The sequence below is a fragment of the Miniopterus schreibersii genome, assembly GCF_964146895.1.
Source record: "Miniopterus schreibersii genome assembly, chromosome: 14".
Taxonomy (NCBI): Eukaryota; Metazoa; Chordata; class Mammalia; order Chiroptera; family Miniopteridae; genus Miniopterus; species Miniopterus schreibersii.
In genome coordinates, this window is record NC_138114.1 from 10,544,201 (window position 1) to 10,560,251 (window position 16,051).

The 16,051-nt window shown below is 41.9% G+C and overlaps 1 protein-coding gene across 2 annotated transcripts in view; it reads right to left on the reverse strand.

Annotated features, from left to right (window-relative positions):
• Positions 1–16,051, reverse strand: part of NRG3 (neuregulin 3) — a gene marked incomplete at its 5' end in the record, with an annotated part of 953,079 nt that overhangs the window by 497,518 nt on the left and 439,510 nt on the right. For both annotated transcript variants that reach the window (XM_081158127.1, XM_081158126.1), the window contains one exon: positions 12,336–12,465. In XM_081158127.1, coding sequence (XP_081014253.1) covers positions 12,336–12,465 — 130 coding nt within the window. The remainder of the gene's footprint in view (positions 1–12,335; positions 12,466–16,051) is intronic.

A 16,051-nucleotide genomic window follows, 5' to 3' on the forward strand; every position in this document is an offset into this window, starting at 1 on the left:
TCCCCTGATGGTAGCTCGAACTGCACTTCTGATGTGTTTAAATGAGAAAGTAGTCCTTGAGAAACTGAAAAGACGCCTTGTTTTAGGAATTTTTACAAGCTTCCTTCCCCTGGCTCCTTCTGTAAGAATGTGTCACGTTCTATGCCAAAACGCCCGCCGAAATGCTGCCTGAGGCATCATGAGGTGAGCCCTACATAGTTAACTTACTTTCATCTATGAGCCTCACAGCAGCTCTGCAAAATTTTAAAAAAATGTTTGAGTTGGGAAAATGTAGGGCATTTTACTTGAACATGCCAACAAGTCTCTCTAAATGGAGCTCCCTTACATTCGCCCTGAATAATTCCACAATGACTGATGGTCAAGATATCCTTCAATGGATATGTTTAATTTCTTAGACAAATTTTAGTGCTGGAAAGTCATTTCTTATATCTAAGATGTTAATAAATTAATTTTAGATTATAGCTCTTTAATGGTTTTTACAAGTATTTCACGTGTCTATAAAAATCATAGATTAATTTGGGTAAAGAAAAAGAATCTTAACTTCATATTTTAATCAATTGACACTTATTAGGTTTGAAAAATCATACTCTTGTCTGTTCTTTCCACTCACCATTAAAATTCAGAGTTGGAGGGAATGGAATGAAAAAAATGTCATTCTGTCCCGATGTCTCTGAGAACCATTGGGAGACAAGAGGGGAAATAATTCAGAAAATAAGTGATCAATTGCATAAAGAACTTATGATATGAAACTAATTATGAAATTATTTTAATTTATTAAAAATAATCTGTAGCATCTACAATCCCCCATGCCAGCAGAAAACATGCACATAAACAGTGATAAGATTGTGCTATTGAGAGATTTTTTTAAGCAATTAAAAAGCAATGTTTCACAAGCTCTTTTTGTTTGTTTGTTTATTTTTGTTTAAAATATTACAGATGCCCCTTTTCCTCCCCAATGGCCTGTCCTTTCCCCCTCCCTAGTCCCTCTCCCCACCACTGTCCATGTCCTTGGGTTGTGCATAGATGCATATAAATTCTTTGGTTACTCTCTCCCCCTCCACCCACCCGCCCTCCTCCCTCCCTCTGACATTCGTCAGTCTCATCTATGCTTCCATGTCATTGAATCTATTCTGTTCATCAGTTTATTAAGTTCTTTAGATTCCACGTATAAGCAAGATCATGCGATGTTTGTCTTTCGCTGCCTGGCTTATTTCACTTAGCATAATATTCTCCAGGTCCATCCACACTGTCCCAAAGGGTACAAGATCCTTCTTCTTTACAGCTGCGTAGTATTCCATGGTGTGAATGTCCTGCAGCTTTTTCATCCACTCATCTGCTGATGGGCACTTGGGCTGTTTCCAGATCTTGGCTATTGTAAACTGTGCTGCTATGAACACAGGGGTGCATATATTCTGATTAGTGTTTCAGGTTTCCTAGGATACATTCCTAGGAGTGGGATCACTGGGTCAAAAGGCAGCTCCATTTTTAATATTTTGAGGAACCTCCAGACTGTTTTCCATAGTGGCTGCCCCAGTCTGCATTCCCACCAGCAGTGTCCTAGGGCTCCCCTTTCTCCACACCCTCGCCAGCACCTGTCGTTTGTTGACTTGTTGATGGAGCCATTCTGACAGGTGTGAAGTGACACCTCACTGTAGTTTTAATTTGCATCTCTGATGATTAGCTGCGTTGAGCATTTTCTCATGTGTCTCTTGGCCATCCCTATGTACTCTGGAGAAGTGTCTATTCAGGTCCTTTGCCCATTTCTTAATTGGGTTGTTTGTCTTCCTCTTGCTGAGTAGCATGAGTTCTTTGTCACAAGCTCTTGCTGGCTTCAGGACCCTTGGTTTTTGGAATCTTCTATGCAGACATGACTATGTACATATAAATCATATAGATGGGTGATACTGATCTCAGAGCTTGCCCATTAAATTGAACTAGAAGATGCCCACCTCAAACCCTGTCTTACGAGGTTTTTTTGAGAACATTTGTCACTATATTACTACCACCTTTCACTGGACCTGAACACTGAAAATGCTTAATAAACATTGTCATAATGATGGAAACAATGTATATATCTGACATTTATTTTTAGTGTATGTAGGGTAGGACTAAACATACTTTTTATACCACTCACATATGACAGGTATAAACACACTCTACATCATTCATATGAGATTTTATATATATATATATATACATATATATATATGACCCCAGACCATGTTTAACACTTTCATTTCTTTCTTGTCTCTTTCTAAAATTTTATTCTTCGTTTCTCATTTGTTAAATGGTGCAAAGGCAGTTTCCGATGTAACTACACTTGATGAAGCCATTTCCTCTGAGCTTACCAGTTTGGGAAGGATTTCCCTGTTCTACCCAGGGTGGGCCTTGTGCCCAGTGACTGCCAGCGTTTGCCCAACGTGGAAGCCTATCTCGCTAGACCATGCTGACCTCCCGGTGCTCCCAGCAGCAAGGTTTTTAAGGAAGGGGCCTTTTATTCTTGTTCACCATTGAACCTCAGGGTCCTGCGTGAGGCCCGGCACCTAATCAGGGTACCGAATATGCATGTGTGTGTGCACATGTGTGTGCAGGGGACTAATTCTGCCATAAAACCACCAAAATAACTGTGCTCATTTAAACATTACAGAATTGCAGAGGTGAACCGCAAGATAAAATTCAGAAGCGCTGTCTTCAGCTTCTTTCCATAAAACAAGAAGGGCTTGATCTTCTTGTCATATTCTTGTGAAGTTTATATTAAGAAAAACATATAGCATATGGTGGTCTGTTTTTCTATGAATTTGAGTTTCATCTAAATTATAATTAGGGTAACCATATGTCCTATTTACCTTGGGGCATTCCTGGTTTGTGCTTATTTTAAAGAAGAAATTATTAAAACTGGTAATTACATCTCAGATGTTTTTGAATTTGGATGACAATATATATGGTCACTCAGAGTATAATATGTTGGAGAACTAAAGTATGCATATTTTAATTTTATATAATTATATAATGTATATTATATATTATATAATACATATTACCATATAATATATAATATCATATAATATATGTTATATATAAATAATAATATAAATATATATTTAAATAATATATATAATGTATAAATATATAATATATAAAATAATATGTATTAAGCAATATATAAATAATAAGGAATTATACATATTAAATATTATATATGTTAAATATTATTCATATACATATATCTATATATCCTAAATGCTTTATTTTCAAGCAGTCGGGATTTCAGGATTCCTGGGTCACTGGGATTTTAGACGGCAGAAATTGGTTGGTGAAGAGGTCAGGTGTGTAGATCCTAGAGTCAGCCTGCTTAGTCTGGGTCCTGGCCCCACTGCCCTGAGTAGTGCCCTTGGCCTCAGTCATTTACACCTTACACCTCCCTCCCAGGGATCCTATGGGCCCCACATGCAGGAGCACCTTATGGACGTTACTTAGGCTTACTATTTCAGTAAGATTTGCTAATGTCTTTCACTAGGGAGGGTAATTTATCTGTGGTACACAAAGACTGGCATTTTGGTACATGCATAAACAATGTGATTTGGTCCTTAAGTCATATTTTATAGTTTTCTTTAAAATGCTTGGACCAAAGTGAAGTGAAAAGAAATACCATCTTCAGGAAGGTGGAAATGCTGCCCAATGCTCTAAAACTTAGGCTAGAGCAAGAGGCCTCTCCTTAGTAAGTCTTCTCCTTAGTAGAGGGCAGGCTGCAGAAGGGCGTTGTAAATCCCCTCGCTGCCCCAGGGGCCTGGGCAGAACACCCCAGCCATCTCTGTCCTGTTTTGAGAAGGTTTTACTGTAATGTTTGCCTGAGAAGCCGGCACAGCAGGGCCTGTGGCACCATAGTTGATGTTGTTTACATCTCTACAGAGAGAGCGTCTCTAGCTAAAAGAATATAGGGTGCCCCCAAAAATGTATACACACACTTTGAATAATTATAAAGGTAGAGTTTATTAAGATACATTTCATTTTCAAAATTGAACTGTCAGCTGTTAAAGTGTGTATACATTTTTGAGACGCTATATTTAGGATATGCTCTTAATTTTAAACTAAACTTGGTGAGATCACCTATAATCCACTTGAACTTCCGCTCCAACCTTCATGGAACTGTGATCCCGCAGGCAGGACACAGGTGCCTGGGGCATACACAGGGGTTGCTGTGGAGGGTATACCAGGAGGGTCCTCATCTAGAACAGCTTGAACTCTAAGAGGGGAGGAGAGGTTTTTGTATATTGCTCTCTACAGGATTGTCAACAAGAATTCCCCTAACCAAAGGTGGCTTCTGGTTTCTCTTTTCTCCTAAATTTACTGTTTGAATAACTAGAATGACCCTTGAATCTGAAAAGTGTTCAGCCCATGACTAGCTATTATTGTGGTGTAAAGTAAGTTCTCTGGGTCAGTTTTCTTTAACTCCTGCAGTGGGTCTCAGCTGAACCCTGTGTGCTGGGGGACTTGGAGTGCCCATCAAGAAGCCCTGGCACAAATCAGCTGACTTGGAAACAGCCGTGCAGATAAAACAGCAACACTTGTACTTGACCTTACTGTACCCACTCACTCCACGAGATCCGCTATGTTCATACCACACAGGGGCACTTTATGACATCAATCCTCCCAATGATCCTCAAGTAGAGTAATATTGTTTCCCCATTAAACAGATAAGAAAACTGAGTCGCAGAGAATATGTGGAATTTGTCAGCCTGCTGTTTAGTGGAGGAGCACTGAAACAAATCAGCCAATCCAGATGGGAACCATTAACAAAATTATGACAAGTTACATTGATGAAGTGGGAAAGGAAAAACATTATTTTTTCTCTCTTAAAGCTGTCTTCAACAAGAAGGAAATCTTGGAAAATCAAGAACTGGCTGCAGAGCTGAACAAATAATAGAAAATTGCGAATCTGTCAGAGTGTCAAAATTCGTCGTAAGAAGCCTGAACCTGCCCGGCCGGTGTGGCTCAGTAGTTGAGCACTGACCAAGGATCCAGGAGATCTCGGTTGGATTCCCGGTCAGGACACACGCCCAGGTTGCGGGCTCGATCCCCAGTACAGGGCGTACAGGAGGCGGCCGATCAACGACTCTCATCATTGATGTTTCTCTCTCTCTCTCCCTTTCCCTTCTTCTCTCTGAAATCAATAAAGACATATTAAAAAAAATTAAGAAGCCTGACCTTCAGAATATACACAGGAATCCTTGCCAGGCCTGTCTCCCCCTTTTAAGCTCCAGTCTCCTCTTTATTAAGCAGGCAGATGTGATACCCACTCAGGACTCCAGCAGCCATTCTGCCGCTGGGCTTCAACGTGAGCAGAAGGGAAGAGGGACGGACGGCCACATAGGTAAGGGCGGCTGTGCGTTTGGAGTTTTCCATACGCTGCTGCTTTCAATTCTTCCATCAACCTTTTGAGGCCGATTTTTTTAAATGAAGATCTAAAGTTTCTAGATAAATCACTTGATAAAAACCTCACACAGCCAGTAGAAAGCTGAGCACAGCTGTTAACTTGGATCCCTCCATCCTGAACCCCCATGTACCTGCTTACCTCTTCCTATAAGGTCGTTATTTAGAAAAACAAATTTATATCAATTCTTTTTTTTTCAATTCTTTGATGGAACAAAAGACCCAAATCATAACAACCACCTCAACCAGAGCTGCCAAACAAGTTAGAAAACATAAAAATAAGGTAAAAATACTTGGCTATTAACTAAAAGATGCTTATGTTTCTTTATTAAACGTGCTTTTCTGGTCTTTTGCATGGTATTTAAGTAACCCTTGAAAAACAGCAGCCGGGATCATGGCCCTGTGGCTCAGGTGGTTGAGCGTCATTGTCATTCCCTACACCAAAAGGTTGTGGGTTCGATCCCTGGTTGGGGTGCGTACAGGAGGTCAACGTTTCTTTCTCACATCGATGTTTCTCTCTATCTTTCTCTCTCTCTCTCTCAAAGAGAAAAAAAAATCAACAAAAAACATACCCTCGGGTGAAGATAAAACAACAACAAAAACACACAGGAAAACACCAACCGGATCCGATGCAAGCGAGTTACACTAAGACTAAACCAGTGCCTAAGTGCCATCAAGCTGCAAAATTAAGTACACGCTGCTGTTGTTCTTTGTTTGCTGTTTGAGCTAATGAGACGCTTTTGACAAACCCCATGGACGGAAAGGGAGGGGGACGGGTGGGTCTAACTTGGCTCATTTCTTCTGGTCAAATGCAATCTGCAGACCGCCTGGTGGGAAGGCGGCTACCGCCCATTGCTCAGATTCCCTCTGGGCTCCGGCAGGTGTTCTCAGGGACGCTGGTCCAGCAGAGCTGCGGCTTCGTGCCAGGTCCCTCGCCATGTGCCCCGGGGCTGTTCCGCAGGGACTCAGCCATCAGCCTGCGCTTAGGGGCCTCTGCCTCGGCCCTCCCCGTCGGGGGAGTGGGGGGTAGGTGCCAAAACTCCATTTCCACCGACTTGCCTCGACCGCACAGGAGCATTAGCTGCGGCTCCCAGAGCACTTAGGGAGAGCATTTGATAAAGAGGCCCCTCGCTGGGTGGAAGAGCTAATGGACCTCCAAGGTGACAGAGCAAAGCGCTGAGGGATGGCCCTGTATTTCCATCCACTAAATCATAGGGGTATGGTCACCTTGGACACAGTCAACGCTCTTACAGATGGAAGCTTTGATTTTTAAAATGCGCTCAGGCAGAGCAGGATGCAGGGAGAACGGCAGCTCCTCACGGGCCCCCCTCTTCTTTCAATCGCTGCCCCCACTCGCCACTCTTCTGAGCACTGTCCCCGGATTGCGGCACAGGCCATCGGCCCCTTTATGGAGGCATTGCCTCGGGCAAAGGTGGCGCCTGGATGGCTTTCTTCTTTCTCTAGCAGGTCCATATTTCAAGCAATTCAACCATCTTCAAGTGAATTGCTTGATAGGTTTCCAAAATGATCACTACAGGTCAAATGCAGCTCAAACGCTATCCTTTCCAAAGCTCTGAAAATCTATTTCTGCAGTGAGGGTGGTAAAACACTTAATGAACTTCAATTCAGACGAGACATGTCCTTTCAACTTAAATTTGGCCTTGAAACGCGTTTGGCCTATTCAAATATCTAGCAATCCTTTAGGTTACAATGGCTACCTCTGTCATGCTAGTAAAATACATCACAGATAGCACCATTCCCCAGGTTCTCAACATTTCTAGAAATGGCATAAATAAATATATTAGAGAACACCCTACTTCGATTTAGAATATTTTGATTCAAGGAATTTCTAGTGACTTACTTTCTTTTTTCTATCCAGCTTCGTTTCTGTAAGACGGATCTTCCTATTTTTATGTTTCAAAACACTCGAATTTAGTATTGAAAATAATTAATATAAAGAGCATATATAATGACTAATTAATAAAAGAAGGCAAAGACACTTTCAAATATACTTGGTAGTGTTAAATCTGAAAGGGCTTAACTGAAAGTTCGCTCAGCTTAATAAAAGTGAATTATAATGACCTCGGTGTAACAGAGACAGGGACGCTATCTATCTTTCTTAAAGGAGAGGTGAGAAGCCGGAGTCAAGGGTCTTAACCAGGTGTTACGTCGATGAGATACGCGTGCAATGCAGAGATCTTACAGAGTTCATAAGGATTATAGAAGAAAATAGTTGTCAACCGTATTAGCCTTTTTATTTATTTCTTTTTCAGAATTTGATGGCTTACTATTGGTTCCACTTTGCAATTTTATAACCTGATTTGCATACATAACATGACATAATGAACATTTTCACGTCCTTAAAACCTTTTGAACTGTCCAGACATCCAAATTCAGGCTTTTCTTTTTCTATTACAAATAAACCTACCTATGCATCTTATAGGCTAAGTTCTTAGAAACACGATAAAGATTTTGAGGCCTACTGAAACATGACCTGCGGGGGGGATTTAACAACAGGCGCCTCCTCAAGCAGTGGCTGTTTCACGGAGCCCTCGCCAGGGTATTTGTTGAGCAAAAGAAGAGAGAGCACGCAAGGGCATGGGAAGCGATGCGGGGACTGCGAGGGTGGAGCGGGAGGGTGGAGGGCACAGAGGGGGGAAAGGGGATGGAAAAAGTAAAATAAAAGTTAAAAACAAATAAATAAGTAAATAATGAATCATTACATATAGGCTAGCCAAACACAAGCATGAATTTGCATTTCTTCGTGAGGCTGAGTATTTTCCCTGCGTACTGGTGACTTGCATTTCTTCTTTAAGGGAAGAGCATGTTCCCTTCCTTGTCCAGTGTCCTGTGCAGGATTAAGTTTAGTGTTATTCTTACTCATCTGTGTCGTTTCTTCAAAATATTGACTCTCTGAAATATTTGTTGTTCAGTTTACTGATCATTTACGCTGTCTATTTTTAGCTCAAGAAGCCCTTTCAATTGTTGACATAAATAAATATGTAAGTTTGTCTACTGTTTCCTTTAAGACTTTATTAATTATATAAACCTCTGAATTCATTAAGAACAACTTTTGATACAGAGAAGGAAGTGGAAATCCTATTTTGATTGGTTTTAACTGATAGTCAACCAAATTTACCCAAAGATCAGTTTCTCAGTTGTCCTCCTATTTATGAATCACCCCCATTCTACATGAAGTTTCACTACATGCCTGGGTCTGTTTTTACTAAGCAGTCGGCTAATGGTCTATGGTTTTATTGTATATTTTATATTCAGCAAGGTCAAGTTTGCCTATTTATTTAAAATCCCTCTATCCAGTTGACTTTAGAATTTTCCCATTCTTCTTAAATTTTCATTAGTTTGCTCTGTATTTTCTAATTATTCATATTATAAATGGATTTTTGAAAGGTCTGAAATACACTGAAGAGTGAGAAAACAGCAAACAGAAAAACATGAAACCTCCCTTATCCCAAGATTGGCACCGTTAACATTTTGAGCATATCTTTCAGAATCTCTACCAGGGATGATCTAGGTAGTTTTGTTATAATTCTCTCCCTCGGCCAGTAAACAGAAAAGCGTTAGAATAGGATCAATTTTTTATGACAGAAAAAAAGTTTTGATTCAGTTTATCATAGGATTGCGATTTATTTTTAAAATACTAGAAAACATAATCAATTCTCTCAGCCTTGAATGTGTAATCTTTCGAGACATGGAAAAAGTAAACTATTTAGTGAGCTAGATCCATTCATACTCCTCTGTGTTGTTGTTCTGATATACTGCATTGTGCTTTATTTCACTGGAAACATAATCCCATTAGTAATGTACCATAAAGCTATCCCAGTAGCACGCCAGTCATGCAAAAACACTTCCCCTTGTTTTCTTTATTTCCTAACAATGAAGAATTTCACTTACTCCAAGTACATTACAAAATATAGTGCCATTTAATTCCTAAGTTCATTTCTGTATGTATTTATTCAACAGTATCTTGGTGATAATGAACATTTGTGAAACGGGGAAGAATGAAGGAAACACACTACTTAAATAGAGTGCTGTGCAGAACGGCACGTTACTAATAACTACGCCGGGAAGCCTAGAAGTGGCTGATGCAGGAAGAATTGTAAGCCTTTTGTTCGCAGCAAAGCCTGGGAGATGAATAGAGGCACGTGCAACCTGTGATTTATTCGTACGCACAAGTAAGAGATTTATAGGTTTCGATTAAGCTACTCAAGTTCCAACTCTGTCTTAGGCTGCTCTTTTGTCATGATTAGCTATGTCATGACTATGTTAAATAACAGGTTGACTGTGATGAAATATGAAAAAAATATGAAGACAGATGGCCAACATTATTATACATGTACATTGTTCCAGCTAAACCATGTACATATCTCTGCTTGTGTGTGTTTTAAAAAATCAGACTGGGCCCTGGCTGGTTTGGCTCAGTGGTTAGAGAGTCGGCCTGTGGACTGAAGGGTCCCAGATTCAATTCCGGCCAAGGGCATGTACTCAGGTGCATGCTCAATCTGAGGCCGTGGTTAGGAAGCAACCAATCGATGTGGCTCTTTCACATCGATGTTTCTCTCTCTCTCTCTCTCTCTCTCTCTCTTTCTCTCCCTTCTACTCTCTCTGAAAAAGCAATGAAAAAAGTATCCTCTGGTGAGGATTTAAAAAAATTAAAAATCAGACATATACATATGCACAAAAGCAAAAGCTTTTAAATCTGGACTTGAGATCCATTGTCTAGAGTGGACTATCTCCCAAATCATATATATGTTGAAGTCCAACCCTCCAATACCTTAGAATGTGACCATATTTGGAGAAAGAGTTTTTAAAGAAGTAAAGTTAAAATAGGGTCATTAAGTTAAAAGAGAAAGTGGACCCTAATCCAATATGACTGGTAACCTTATAAGAAGAGGAAATCTGGATACAGACATACAGAAGAAAATGGGAAGACACAGGGAAGAGTCTGCTATCTATAAACAAAAAAGAGAGGCCTGGAAGGACACTCTTTTCCCATGGTCCACAGAAGGGCATACCTTATGAACACCTTGATCTCAGACTTCTGGCCTCCAGACTGTGAGAAAATAGATTCTGGTTGCTTACACCACCCAACCTGCAGTGCTTTGTTACATTGCCTTAGCAAATTAATATGCCCATGAACTGATTCAAGAGCACAGGGAGGAAGAATGCCGTGAAAGAATAAGAATTATTTTGTTCCTTTCAACATCTCAATTTAAAAAAAATAAGTCATACCAGCCTGCACACTGTGGTGGGGCCTGACCTGACCCTTCCTTAGGGTGAAACACCATCAGAGAAGTCACTGCTCTAGGTGATGCTTCTGGTTTATCTTGCCATCAACCGATCGGGAATTGCAACTTAACTGATGGTGTTGCCCACTTCCACACTGTGAGCCCACGGGATTGGCAAAGGTAGCTCGGCATGAGCTTGGGCGTCTGTAAGATCTGCAAGCACATCGTGCTTTCAAAGGGCAGCTCATTCTCGGCTTTGCCCTCCAGGTCTCCAAGTCACCTGTGTGTTTCCTATCTGTGTCCACGCTAACCTAATAAATCCAGCAAGAGAAGGGGAATGGAGGAGAAGGCATTCCCAGTCCCTTCATGCCCAACGTAGGCTCGCAGAGAGCGGAGAAGGGGTATGCCTTTTAGAAACGGGGCAAATGTAAGGGCACTGCCCAAGTCACGTGAAAGCTACCACGGCCAGCAGAGAAGGTCACAGTGGTTTACCCTGCCACGAGATGCTGGTAACTTTTACGGAGATCTGCCACTCTCACTTCTCAGCTCTTCCAAACCTGTGACGTGCCTACTGTGGCAACTCCTCTGCCCCGGAGGGAAGTTGGCCCCGGGAGCCAGGCAAAATTTGCTGACACGTTCAAAGTGCACAACTCTACGACGCATTTCTCTGTGTCATCTTAATAAAACAACATAGAGTCAAGTTTTATAACAGCGACAGAGAGAGAAGAAAGTCATAATTTTCCATGCTCCATGACTCAGAATAATTAATTGAATAACTGGGTCATATGAGAAGAGTAAATAAAGAGAAGGAAGGGGTGTGGATATACATGACCACTGAAGCGCATACAATTGCAGGGAGAAACAAATCACCAGGATGGTGCTGGAAATAAAGTGTGGTGGGAAATGTTTCTTGGATGCTAATTTGTTTCTTCTGTGGAGCCTTAAAGCTGCAGGGCCTGCAGGTGCACTATTTATCTCCGTTTGTTTTTATTTTTAGCAGTTATATAACATTATGTCTCTAAAAACCAATTAAACACCTTCCTGATCTCTACTGGGAATTTTCCCTAAGAAGTTCCTTACCTAGACCATGATTTCATTTACAGCGTCTTTCTGGGGAGCATTTCATCATCAGAGGTGTTGAAAATGTATTGAAGTGAATAAACGAGGGTAGGAACAAAGTAAGATGCAGCTTTCTCTGGACACAGTCACAGTCTCTGGGATTTGGTCCACAGCAAACACTGAGACACTGGATCTTAGATGAGCAGCTTTCTTTGTCCTGCCAGTCTATAGGTTTCCAAGAAGGATAATTATTTCTGAATAAGAGCATATATGCCTAAGACAAACCGAAAATACAGGCCTTTAAAGTGAGAAAACTATTGTTTCAATCAAATTGGTAGTTCTAAAAGTAAATCGCCCTTTACTTGGTCAGGTAAGACTCAGATTTTATCTACTTGAATTCAGTTTTATCTTCTCCAAATACAAAAGATACCAGCCTTGTCCTTTCTCATATTAGGACTCTTAATTCCACCATTCAAACAGATGGATTGTATGTATCAAACTATATTCATGGGCTCACCATCCCTCCGATAGCCAGGCCTCCCTGAGGACCTGCCCTCTGTTCCAGTGGCTGCAGTGGCCACAGTGGCCACAGTGGCTTACCGACAGTGCTTGTGGGATCCGGTCAGGGTTTCGATCACAAAGCACTCGCCATCATTGAGACAGTAGGCCAGGTCCTTGTCTCGGCAGGGTTTGAAGTGCTCAGATCGCTCAGTGGAATATGTGGTCGTATCTGTCGAGGGAAGCACACAGAGAAATGCTGTCAGCAGCACATCCTGAAACCACAGCTCCTGTCATTGGCCTGAGTCTCTGCATTCAGGCCCTCTCATGGGCGCTGACCTTGGGAGCGCTAGACAGACAGGATGACTCCTCTACTGTAATGAAAAAATGCAATTGGATATGACCTCCTCCAAATTCATATATTGAAACCTAATCCCCAATGTAATGGCATTAAGAGGTCAGGGCCTTTGGAGGTGATTAGGTCATGAATGGGATTAGTACCCTAATAAAACAGACCCCAGAGATCTGCCTTGCCCAGTCAGTCATGAGAAGGCACAGCAAGGAGATGGCCTTCTATGAACCACGAAGACTTCACCGGACACTGAATCTGTGGGCACCTTGACCTTGGACTTCCCAGCCTCCAGGACTGTGAGAAGTATCTGTCATTCATTGTATAGTAACCCAGTCCTTGGTACCGTTATAGCAGCCAGGACTGATGAAGACAACCCCTGTACTGAATTGCATTACTTCTCCACTAGATTTTAACAACTGGGGTCTCTCTAGACAAGCTTCATCTGAAGATGCATGAACCGTGGAAGCTGAATGATCCTTCAAACACCTCAGATCTGCTTTCCTTAATTTCAGTTTTAACAAACATGTGGTGTGAGGGACTGAAACAAAGTCCCCTTCCATTTATCACTGCCAAATGTCATCAAACATCTGATCAACGTCTATTGTGACTGTCTGTGGAAACCAATGTCAGTTTCTATGAGGTTTTTTGTTTGTTTATTTTTGTTTTTCAGTTACAGCTGTAATTAGCTAATAGTCAAGCCAATTCCTCCTTCACTTTCTCCTTTTGTTATGTAATTAAAATGCAAATGTGCCAATTTCTGAAACAGAATCTCTCATGTGAAAATTTTTTCTGGCAATTATTTAACAGGATCAACTTATTGTCATTTTTTAGCATTATCTTAAACATATATTTTTAAATCATACTTACTTACATTTTTTTCAATTAAGCTATAGGTCTAAATCTACTTCCCGAACACAAAACTAACCATATGTATGTGCTATCTACTAGACTCCCTTATCACATGAGGACATTCTAGTTTCAGAGTTTTCAGCAACTAAAGTATTAGCACCAATCCCAGATTCAAAGAAAAATATATTTTAAAAGTCAAAGATGGAGGTTCCAGTCAAGACAGCGGTGTAGGCAAACATGGTACTCGCTGCCTCCCACAACCACACCAAAATCACAACTAAAATTCAGGACACCATCATCCAGAATCACTTGAAATCTAGCTGAACAGAAGTCCTACAACTAGGGAACTGAAGAAGAAACACATTGAGACTGGTAGGAGGTGTGGAGACTCAGGGAAGAATCACAGAACCACTGGTCCCACACCCACATGAGGTGGTTTAAAACCAGGAGGGATATCTCGGTGGTGGAGCTTCCCTGAGAAGCAATGCAATCCAGCCCCATACCAGGCCTCACAGCCCAGGATTCCAGGGCTGGGAGGAGAAGTCCCTAAAACTTTGGGCTGTGAAAACCAGCAGGGATTGTGGCTGAGTGACAGGGAGGCTGCGGGAATCCCAGGCAGGTCCTCTTAAAAAGCCTGCTCAGGGACTCACTCAGACGCTCCAGCGTTGGGCAGCAGCTTGAAAGGAATCTGGGACATTTGGGGAGGAACTAATTTGCCTGGAATCAGGGAGAGAGCTGGAGGGGTAGCTTACTCCCAGACAGAAGAGCTGGCAGAGAACATTGCTCCTTTGGCAAGCTCTCCCTCACAGAGCCAGCAGGCAGGCACCTTCTCTGAACCTCTATCAACCTAACTCACACCTTTGGCCCTGCCCTGGTGATTCCCAGAGACCCCGCCCCTCCCTACTTGAGACTCATCCAAGCCATTTCCAGTGGCTTTTCTATGCAAGTGGCCTCTCTAGCCTCATGCTTAGGACTTTCCTAAAATCTCTCAAACAAGCAACAGCTGGCTTCAGCGTTCCCCGTACCTCTCAATAAGTGGCCCCAGGCCTGCCACTAGCAGCAGCCTACATTGGTTCATAGCTTGATCTCTCCAAGGCATTTCTGAGCCCAACACAAGTAGCACTCATCTGCAGATTGATTTGTAGCTAATGCTGGGTGGCCCTGGGAACAGGTAGTGGCTGACTTTGCACCCCCTGGGAAGCTCCAGAGCCAGGGCACCTGGTGGTCAGCTTTGACCACGCCAAATTACAACCCTACCACCTCCATGAGCGACACACTCAAGGGGTGGACTTGGTGAGCACCAAAGTCTCACTGAAGCAAGTCCTGCTCCATAGGGTTGTCTCCTGCACAGCAGCTCTTCTGCTGTAGTCACAGATGATCCTCGCCACTGGCTGGCTTGGGGGGCCAATCCCTCTTAGTAACACCAGTAGCAACGAGGCTCAACTACAATAGGACAGTGCACACAGCCCACACAGGGAAGCACCTGGAGTGCCCAGCTCAGGTGACTTGGGAGGCTGAGCCACTGGGCCCTACAGGACACCTACTACACAAAGCCACTCTACACAAAACACATCTAATCTACCAAGTCCAAGAGACACAGAAGATCTACCTAATACATAGAAACAAACACAGGGAAGCAGCCAAAATGCAGAGACAAAGAAACATGTCACAAATGGAAGAACAGGAGAAATCTCCAGGAAAAGAACTAAATAAAATGGAAGCAAGAAAACTACCAAGTTCAGAGTTCAAAACAATGGTTATAAAGGTGCTCAAGGAACTTACTGGGAACTTCAAGAAACTTAGTAAGAACTTCAAGAAACTTAGTTAGAAACATCAACAACATAAAAAAGGACCAGTAAAAAGTGAAGGGTACACCAACTGAAATAAAGAATAATTTACAGGGAATCAACAGTAGAGTAGAAGTCACTGAGAATCAAATCAAGAATTTGGAATATAAGGAAGCAAAACACACCCAACCAGAAGAGCAAAAAGAAAAAAGAATCCAGAAATATGAAGATTGTGTGAGGAGTCTCTGGGACAACTTAAAGCGGTTCGAATTCACATTATGGGGGTACTGGAAGGAGAAGAGAGGAATCAAGAAATTGAAAACCTATTTGAAAAAATAACGCCAGAAAACCTCCCTTACCTGGTGAAAGATATAGACATACAAGTCCAGGAAGTACAGAGAGCCCCAAACAAGATGAATCCAAAGAAGCCCACAGCAAAACACATCTAATTAAAATGCAAAAGGTTAAAGACAAAGAGAGAATCTTAAAAGCAGCAAGAGGACGGCAATTTGTTACCTACAAGGGAGCACCCATATGACTGTCAGCTGATTTCTCAACAGAAACTTTGCAGGCCAGAAGGGAGTGGCAAGTAATAGTCAAAGTGATGAAAAGCAAGAACCTACAACCAAGATTACTCTACTCAGCAAAGCTATCATTTAGAATTGAAGGTCAGATAAAGAGTTTCCCAGACAAGAAAAAGCTAAAGGAGTTCACCAACACCAGACCAGTACTACATGAAATGTTGAAGAGTCTTCTACATTAATACCAACATTCAACAGTGCAGGTAATTGTACCTGCTTACTACCTGGAGGTCACAATAAGCCTGTTCC